This window comes from Rhamphochromis sp. 'chilingali', assembly GCF_963969265.1.
Source record: "Rhamphochromis sp. 'chilingali' genome assembly, chromosome: 10".
In the NCBI taxonomy this organism is placed as follows: domain Eukaryota; kingdom Metazoa; phylum Chordata; class Actinopteri; order Cichliformes; family Cichlidae; genus Rhamphochromis; species Rhamphochromis sp. 'chilingali'.
The window spans coordinates 9709443-9718935 of record NC_137937.1 but is presented as its reverse complement, the minus strand read 5'-3'; the positions used below and the strand labels follow the sequence as shown (position 1 = coordinate 9718935).

Below are 9493 nucleotides of genomic sequence, written 5' to 3'. Positions count from 1 at the left end.
TCCGCTATGTACAAATGTAAGAGGTGAACTGCCAGAGGTTAAAAAAAGTAAGGTTACCCCAAAAAAATGTACTTTTAAGAATTAACAATGGAAGAGAGACCGAGACAGACCATCATAACACGTCTAAAAATGTAGGTCTGTCCTACAGAAAACTTGCAAAGAAAGTGTATGCCACAGGTGGCCAATTTGAGTCAAAAGTTTAGAATACATTTTGGCCTATAAATTAATTCCATGATTTCTTTTTTCACTCTAATTGCATATTTGTATTATGCTTTCATTTCAGAGTGCAATGAGACATTAAACAGCATAATTTTTAATAACAAACTGGAAAAATTGGGATTTTCTAAAACTTTTGACCAGTGGTGTGTATATAACAAAAGTAATGATTTTAAACAGCATTTTTTATTTTATTTTTTAAACAAATAGCAATTAAGATATTTTGATAAGATACATTACTATATTTAAAAAGTTGGGAAATTTGGGATTAATTAAAAAAGATCAATGCTCATTATCTTGCATGGTGGTCAGATAGTGTGCACTGTCACTTCACAACAAGAAGCTCTGAAGATCTTGGCCCTTTCTCCGTGTACCTGCGTGCACATTGCTTCCTCTCTCAGCTTCCTCCCACATTATAAGAATTTGGATCCATTTAGTCAAACAGTGGTAAAGTGCTGAATAATTGTCTAATCAAATCCATTCATGTCGAAGTGAGGCAAAACAGGTCATTTGCACGCATGCAGGAAGCTTTACTTTACTTCTCCACATTGCACTTACACATCCACTCTTGTGGTAACCTTATCAGCCAAATCCTACTTTAACCACTCATGACAGGTAAAGTAAGTCAATAAATTTTAAAAGGTTGATAGAGTGTAACTCAATAAGAGAAAAGTCACTCAAAAGAAAAGAGCTCAGTTTTTGTTTTTGTTTTTTAAAAAGTAAATTTAATGGAGCTTACTAAGTAAAAGTATTGTTTTTTTTAATCTAATGAAATGGTTTTATGAACTTAAATAGAATAATATAATAAAAAAGTGTCTTAAATTATAGAATAAAAGTAGACACAGTGACCATGAGATGATGTTAAAGTTGGAAAGCATTGTGAGCATTACTGATGTTATAAAGTATTACCCAAGCAGAATGTGGACAGTCAGCTTGATCAGAAAGCTCAGTGCTAAACAGCTGTGACCTGATTGGTGTATTCAGATGAGCTGGAATCAGTCAGCTCAGAGTCAGTTAAATGAGGCGGAGACTGACAGTAAAACAAGAAGTGACCTCAACGATGTGTTCAGAAAATCAGAGGCAGATAGAGAGAAGCGGGTGTGTGGGACCAGTGTAACCAGCGTACTCAGTGTAGTCCTCAGTGTGCACAGTGGTGTGTTGTGTAGTGTGTAACGGCACGATGGATGGAGTGAGTGAGGATGACCTCTGTTGGCTCCAGCTGGATGACTTCAGGATGCTGCTCATCAAAACTATTGATCCTTCAAGAATCACCCCCTACCTCCGCCAGTGTCAGGTATGCTCTTGCTCCTGCCTCTTGTTCTTGCTACTCTCCTCTCTGCTCCTGTGGTTGTTGCTCCTCTTCCTTCCTTTCAGGTGGTGATAGGTTCATGTGTGGTCTACCTTATCAGGTAATCAGTGCTGAGGATGAAGAGCAGCTCTTCAATGACCCGGCGCTCGTCATCAGGAGGCGTAAAGTTGGTACGTTGGGTTTTTTTGTTTTTTTTAAACATACCAGATTGAAGCCAGTACAAACCTTTCAGTTAGTCCAGAAAGGCCTCCACGTGAACCTCCTGATCCACAAGGAGGAAAAAAACACAAAAAAACACAGCAATGTTTAATTAATTCATCTGAAATCTGGGTTCATGTAACTGCTGGGGAGAAGTAAATACTTGAAAAATTTAGCTGAAAGCACACATCTTCACTGTTCATCCTTTATACTGTCTATGAGTAAGATGAGTCTTTAAAACACATTCATAAATTACAAACGTCTCCTGGCGGAGAGGTCTAATTCAGTGACTTCCCATCAGCCTAGCTTACTTCTATCAGTAAAGCTGTATGAGACAAGATCAGAAATGTCTTAGAAACAAGACAAAGAGAGTTCTCACTCAGTGGCTGCTGCGTGTGGTCAGAATGGTCTAAAATACTAGGAAGTTGTAACAGTGTGGTTCCTCTACACCTTGGCAGGGTGTTGTTGACGTTAGTTGGCAAACCCACTTCCAGAGTTTTTCTGTTAAAAGAAACTGTAAGCATTTACTTAATCGGTTAGGTCATCATGAACAAAAATTAATTAGAAAAAAACAACCAAAAAGAAAACAACAGAGTGCGCATAACCTCACCAAATATAGATATTCATGGTGACATCTGAGTCACAGAAGTCAGACCATACTCACTTAGATTATGCCCTGTTCATGTTTAAAGAAGTGTTTGGTTGCCGTTGTTGTTCTTATACATGTCAACGTGGCCAAAACGGTCGCAGTGACTCGCTGACCCTTGGTGTCCCTATATAGATAGCACCATTATATATCAGCGTAATGAGTCTTGCATCCGCTGACCTTTGTTGTAACCTTTAATCTGTAGGGGCCCTACTGGACATTTTGCAGCGAACGGGAGTCAAAGGTTACACAGCTTTCCTGGAGAGTCTGGAACTGGATTATCCTCAACTGTATAGCCGGATCACTGGGAAGGAACCCAACAAGACCTTCAGCATCCTGATTGGTCTGTCTTCCTGACTGTTTGCCTGTTCAGATATTTTCATGTACTGATTATAAATTGATTCTGATCAGCTGTGTATTGCGTGTTCAGACACTGCAGGAGAATCGGGTCTCACTCAGTTCTTGATGTCGGAGCTCAGCCGCCTGCAGAGGGCACTGCAGGATGAGCGGAGGCGCCGCCAGCAGGCCTGCTCTGCTGCCAAGGATCAGGTTGGTTCAGCCACACGGTTACTGAGGAACAGAGCGAGATGGAAATTACACAAAAAATGTAATGTTCAATCGCTGTGTTCTCTCTTGCGCTTGTCTTCAGGAGGTGTGGTCTCGCCAGCAGCAGCTGAAAGACCGTGAGCTGAAAAAGCTGACTGAGCGCGTGCAGAAGGTGCGAGATGAACGGGAGCGGCTGAGTGAGGAGGTCAAGCAGCTCAGAGATCACAACTACAGTCTGATGGCTGACATCAACAGTCTGAACCAGGAGAAGAGCAACGCCCTGCTGGCCAACAGAGATCTGCAGATAGAGGTCAGCTAACGTGTATCCATCTGACATGCTGCTGACCCGTACAGAGATAGAGCCTGACCTCTGACCTCTATGTGTGTAGGTAGAGCGCCTGAAACACACAGTGATGCGAGCAGAAAACCAGACTCGACTGCTGAGGCGACGAACACTGAGACCACTCCAGGTGGTACTGGATATCTAACACACACCCTTTTACCTTTTATCTGACCCTCACTACAGCTATGTATGAATTATTCAGCTTCGACTGTTGAGTGTTTTTAGTTTGAGCTCATACCTGCAGGTTACATTACATAACTACAGCCACATGAAAGAGGAAGATTTCACATGGCTTTGCAGTCCTGTGAAAAGCTAAGAAAATATCAAAATTCATGACTATACAATGAGAAAAAAAGACTGAATATGAATGCTTGTTTGGAAGGGTTGCCACGAGAAAGCATGGCAGCACAGCTTAGGTTTCCAAGGTTGCATGTGAAGAAACCACAACCACATCCTGTGGATAGAAACAACCAAAGTGGAGATGTTCGGCCGTAGCACACTGAGCAATGTTTGGTGAAGACCAAAACTTTCACATGACTGTTTCTGCTGCTTTGCCTAGAATCTGCTTTTCACTACAATTTTGTTGCACTGGACTTGGTTTTAAAGGCAGTTTTCACAGCTACACTTTAACAAACAATTCATACACCTTTCATGTGTTATCCCACATGAACTGATTAGTAGTGAAAAGTATTTCGCACACCTCTTATCCCAGACTACACTTCGGTTCTTTTTGCAGAGCTTAAAAACTGTTTAAAGGTTAAAAAACACCACTTAGATTAACGTGTTAACTTGTGTATTTCAGAGCAAGAGTCTAGCTTTGCCCACTGAGACCTTTTTCCACCCGGATAAAGTGGAGGAGCTGAAAGAGGAGAAACAGGAGGAGAAAAAGCAGGAGAAGAAGGAGGAGGCACCAAAGCAGCAGCAGCAGCAGCAGGAGAAGCAGGAGAGCAAAGCTCCTATGATGAACCTCCTCTCCACTGTGTTCAGACTGAGGAGAGAACTCCACAAAACAGAGGAGCAGAGAGCCAGGGTGAGGAGCACCGGTAGTTTCAAACAAGACTATAGCACATGGCTAACAGAATGCAAAGCCGCTCCCTTTAAGCAAATAAATATAATGCATTCAGGGAAATTTAAATTGTAGAATGTATCACATGTAATATTAGCATTTTGGCTGATTCCATTTAGTTTTTTGGGACCCTTAAGTGACCATATTTGGATTAGAGGGTGGAGTGTGGTCATGAGCTGTGGGTAGTGACCGAAAGAACGAGATCGCGAATACAAGTGGCGGAAATGGGCTTCCTCTGAAGGGTGGCTGGCCTCTCCCTTAGAGAGGATGAGAAGTTCGGCCATTCGGGATGGGCTCAGAGTAGACTTGCTGCTCCTCCACATCAAAATGAGCCAGTTGAGGTGGTTCGGGCATTTGACAAGGATGCCCCCTGGGCGCCTCCTGTGCGAGGTTTTCCGAGCATGTCCCACTGGGAGGAGGCCCCAGGGCAGACCCAGGACACGCTGTCGAGATTATATCTCTCAGCTGGCCTGGGAATGCCTTGGTGTTCCCCCGGATAAACTGGAGGATAAGTTTCAAGATAAGTGTAATCTCTGAGATGTTCCTTGTGATGAATCATTACTTTTGTCATATTTTCAGCGATATGTGGTTTTAGGTTGAGTTTAGTTAGTAGTGAATGTGCACCATGGTGTTTCTGAGCAGCAGCATTGCTCATGCCACAGTAAAAGGATGTTTTATTGGAGCAAAGAGTAGCAGGAAATCCACATGCATGCTTCTATTTGATGTCAATCCCTCGAGTGTGTCATGTGTCAGCTATCAAGTGCAACTGCTGGAGGCTGTATGTGTGTGTGTATGAATCTCATTCTTGGTTTTGCAAGCCTGAATGCGTTTGTTTTCAGACTTTGGAGGAGAAAGAGGAACTGGAACTGCGCTGTGCTCAGCTGAAAGGAGATGCCAAGATCTACCGTCAACAAAACAAGCAAACCCTGAGACAGCTGGAAGAGGTGATCAGGGAGAGAGAAAAGGTGAGGAGCCTGAGAAGGGATAAGAACGGGAGGTGGGGCAGAATGTTGGTGGGTGTTAACTCTGGTCGGTTCTTCAGGCGCTGTCATCGCAGTCAGAGAAGCATGAGGAGGCACGGGTACTCCTGCAGGAGAAAGACCAGTACAGGGAGCAGGTCAGAAAGCTGACTGAGCAAATAGACAGGCTGGAGCTTCTGCTGCTGAGGTCACAGGGGGAGGAGCTACAGCTGAGGACACGCCTCCGCAGAATCACTTCCAACTCTCATCAGGTGAGGAGCAGCTGGAGGAGCTGGAGGAGGAGGGATTTTATGAAGGTGAAGTATTGAGGTAATAACACCGGCTTCTGTCCTCAGTGTGAAAGGAGTGTGAGCAGCGAGGAAGAGGAGGAGCCTCCAAAGAGCACTGCTAAAGGTCAGTCATGTCATGTGATGAGATGACACGGGGTAATGTGAGGTGATGTCATGTGCAGTGGTTTTGTGTGAACAGGCAGCAGTGAGGAGGTTCGCAGCGGGACTTCGGGGGAGAACGACGAGGCTCAGCGGCAGCAGAATGACTCTTCAGGAGAAATCGTCGAGCCTGGCTTCAAATCCAGTAATACTGTATCATGGGTAATTTCTACGTGCCTTATTCACACTGCTAATTTAACTCATGGTGTTTGGAAGAGACTTCAAAGCCTGTCTGTTCGTCTACAGGAGGAGGAGCAAGCAGAAGTCTGTTTTAGAGGTCGTTCAAACTTTGTTTACCGCAGGTTAGTACTGGCTTTTTAAAACTTTATTTCTATACATCTGTACATGCATACAGTGTGAGTATGACTGTGTTCTTATTTCCAACAGGAAGCGAGCCCTCAGGTCAAAGCTCAACAGTACAGACTATATAGCCTGTAACCTCGACGACAGCAGCGACATCACCGACTCTGACTGATGTGACGCCATGAATGTATTTAACGTTAAATGCATGGCATATTTTTTACCAACCTGCAGCTCAAAGTGCTCCATATGGCAACACCAAAACAACTCTAAGAAGCAGCATTTAAGTTTTACTTCAGACAAATTAAGACAACATATAGCTGTTTATTTTTAACACAAGAATTCCTAATAGGACTTAAAGAAAAGAAATGTAAACTTAATAGCAACAATACATCACAACTGTCAACCTAAAAACTGAAGGCCAGATTTACTGAAGGATGCAAGATTGTGTGATGCTGCATTTGCAAAAGTGCAGAGATGGGAGAGGAAATTCTGCATCTCACTTGATAACGTCGCTCATTTAAAAACTAGATCCAGCCAGTTTATTTCAGTAATGAGAAATGAACCAAGAGCAGCACAACCTATTGAGTCAAAAGGAGCCGAACTGATGAACCTGATGAGGGTTTTGTGCTGCTGCAGACCGTTAGAAAATCTGGCCCTAAGGGGAGTTGACAGAGGAAGCAGTATGTAGAAATTTTGTAGCAGACGATTGGTCACGAGTAGACGTTCCAGCTTCAAGCTGCTTAGGTACGTCGCTGAGGTATTTACCACCCTTTCATTTGTGAATTAGCAGCATCTTTGGATTCACCGGCAGTCATTTAAAACGCTCAGCTTGAAGTTGAGAAAAGTTTAACTCAGACCCACCCACTGCGCATCGCCAAAGGTTATTTCATCTTGACATAACTTAATTTCATTGACTTTCTATTATCCCTGGTGGTCATGTCACTTCTAGACACTTTTCTGGATCCCCCTTATAACTATAATATATGTATTAATATTTCACATTAAACGCGGGAAATTTTCCTTTAAAATCATTGACAGAGATCATAATTATGATATAACGAGGTGGGATATTCCACAGTTAAGGCGTATCAAAACAGAAGGTGCTTTCACCTGGTGTAGAAGATGGATGCACCCAATGAGACATCACTTCTAGGTTGGTGAAGCCTTCAACTGAGCATTTTGATGAAAAAAACCCCACAAAAACAAATGCCACGTGCTCATTGGCTGACAACTTGTGATTTTCTTATTGATTTTTACACAACTGGAAGTCTTTTTGCAACCAGAGAAGTCGCCCCCTCCTGGCCATTAGAAATAATTCAGGCACTTTCATGAAGATTTGTCCAACTTTAACATACAGTCTATGGAATGGACACATTTATTGCTTTTCCCATAGTTGACAATTCCACAAGAAATGACTCTTACTGATGCTAAAAACTTTGTTCCTAACAAAATTGTTGTGTCCAAAGTTGAAACCACTGCTACTGGTGACTATGGGAAGGGCAAATGCAGCTTACAGATTCGGTCTGCCATGATTTTCACCAAGTCAGAATTGGCTCTGCACTGGCACTGTTTCTGGTAGCACACTAGTTAAACTAGTGTCTATGATGTATGTAGTTATGTGATCAGTGAGAAGAGCGATGAGAAGATGCGGTATGTTGGGTTGATGCAGAGATGTAAAGTTGTACATCCTATGGTTTCTAGTTATTTTAAATAATCTTTCCAAGTTAAAGCATGAAAGCTTTAACTTGACATGCCATTGCTCTCTGAGATACGATCCCAAAGACAAAAAGAACTCTCCGCCTGCTAAATAAGATTTCAACTCAGGAAAAGCACAGAAAGACCAGACCATGACCAAACAGTGGATCCAAATCTGCTCAGATTTCTAAAAATTGACAGAGCTTTCAGTTTCCAATTGAATCTGAAGTTGGCTTTTTCTTCACCTAGAAGTTAATTTTTTCACTGTAACATTTCATGCTCTGAAATCAGGAAACTTGCAGTGTTTGTCGAAATGATTTGTTTTGTTCAATACAAAAAGTGCTACCTGGAAGCCGGAGAAAATCTCAGATTCCAGACTCTGATACTTCATTTAGACTTTGCTACATATTAATTGAATTGTTATTATAAATAATGAAGCGATGCTTAGTATACAGTATTTACTTTGTATAAGTAGGCTTGACATCAGCGGCTGTGAACCTGGAGGTTGTTGTTTTTGTTCTTGTTTCTTTCACTAGCTTTAGGGAGAGATCCTGGTTTAAAATATGATTTGAAATTGAAACTGGTCTCACTTTACTATTTTGATGAATGTTGCTGAACACCAAAATCATTATGTCTGCAGAATGCAGTTAGCGTGTCTTATCTGCTATGATTGAATACATAATGCAACATAAATGCTATAAAATTATAATTGATATCATTACCATTATTTTAAACACAAATTATTGACATTATAAAACCAATTAAAACTTTACTAATGGCTTTTAAAAATTCTTAATTAAAAATTACAATTAACTTTGAATAATTAGGTACTGAAGGTAAATTAAATAGGTATTATTTATTAACAATGTTTATTTTTCTTTTTTTTTGTCTGAATGTCACTTTCCATGGCATTCAAACACCCCAATAACCCATATTTTTTTATTGATGACTTTTGTTGCAGTGTACATAATCTGATTTTTCTTCTTTACTTCTGTCTATATGTAATTTACAGTGTGGCTTGTCTTTATTATGAACATGATAAAAGTTTCAAATAATGACAGTGATGTGTAGAAGTAATGCCTGCGAGCCAAAGTTCTGGATTATGTTTTCAGCTTCCTTTTTTCTTTTTCTTTTTTTGGCTTCCATCACAAACTGATGTCAGCTTGTCACAAATTTATTTATATAGTAACCTGCAGCAGGTACAGAATGCCTACAAACTACAGACAGTACAGATCATCAGCACAGGCGCTGCTCTTCAGAAGGCCTCCAGAAGCCGTTGAAACAGGGAGGCTCAGTCTTTTTGAGAAGGAAGAACTTAAATAAAATTAAACAAAAAAAAAAAAGGTGATCTTGTAGTGGAAACCCAGAATAAAAACATAGAGCCAAGCATGAGCAGAACAGGCAACCAAAATAATCTGATTTCATTTTTGTGAAGTTTGATTTAAGAACTTTGTTAAAATTCATTTTACTGTGGGATTTAAAGAATTTATAAATTGAGCTTGATGTCATAAAACATTTTTCAAAACTCTCAGTTTCTTGTTATTCCTATTTAATTTCTTAAAAGTTTGATTTTTGTATGAAGTGTTGTGGATGTTAAATTATTAGAATCAGGATATAACTTTTGTTTTGTTTTGCCCAGAAGAACATATTGTATTTTTGTCTTTTTTCAGTATTTAATCAATCAAGAAGATTAATTTTTCTATTTAATTAGCAGCAAATGTTCAATAAAGCACAGTTAATCACTGAGGGAGAGAATATGATCA

At 40.7% G+C, this 9493-nt stretch overlaps 1 protein-coding gene across 1 annotated transcript; it reads left to right on the top strand.

Moving 5' to 3' along the window:
- The first annotated feature begins 1253 nt into the window (after positions 1–1253).
- Positions 1254–9181, top strand: card9 (caspase recruitment domain family, member 9). Its single transcript, XM_080893565.1, has 13 exons — positions 1254–1510; positions 1626–1695; positions 2575–2712; positions 2800–2918; positions 3019–3225; positions 3305–3385; positions 4061–4288; positions 5164–5289; positions 5367–5555; positions 5640–5697; positions 5773–5894; positions 5979–6034; positions 6120–9181. Exons 1-13 carry the CDS (start codon positions 1397–1399, stop codon positions 6205–6207), a joined length of 1596 nt encoding a protein of 531 aa, XP_080749691.1. The 5' UTR covers positions 1254–1396; the 3' UTR covers positions 6208–9181.
- The last annotated feature ends 312 nt before the right edge of the window (positions 9182–9493 follow it).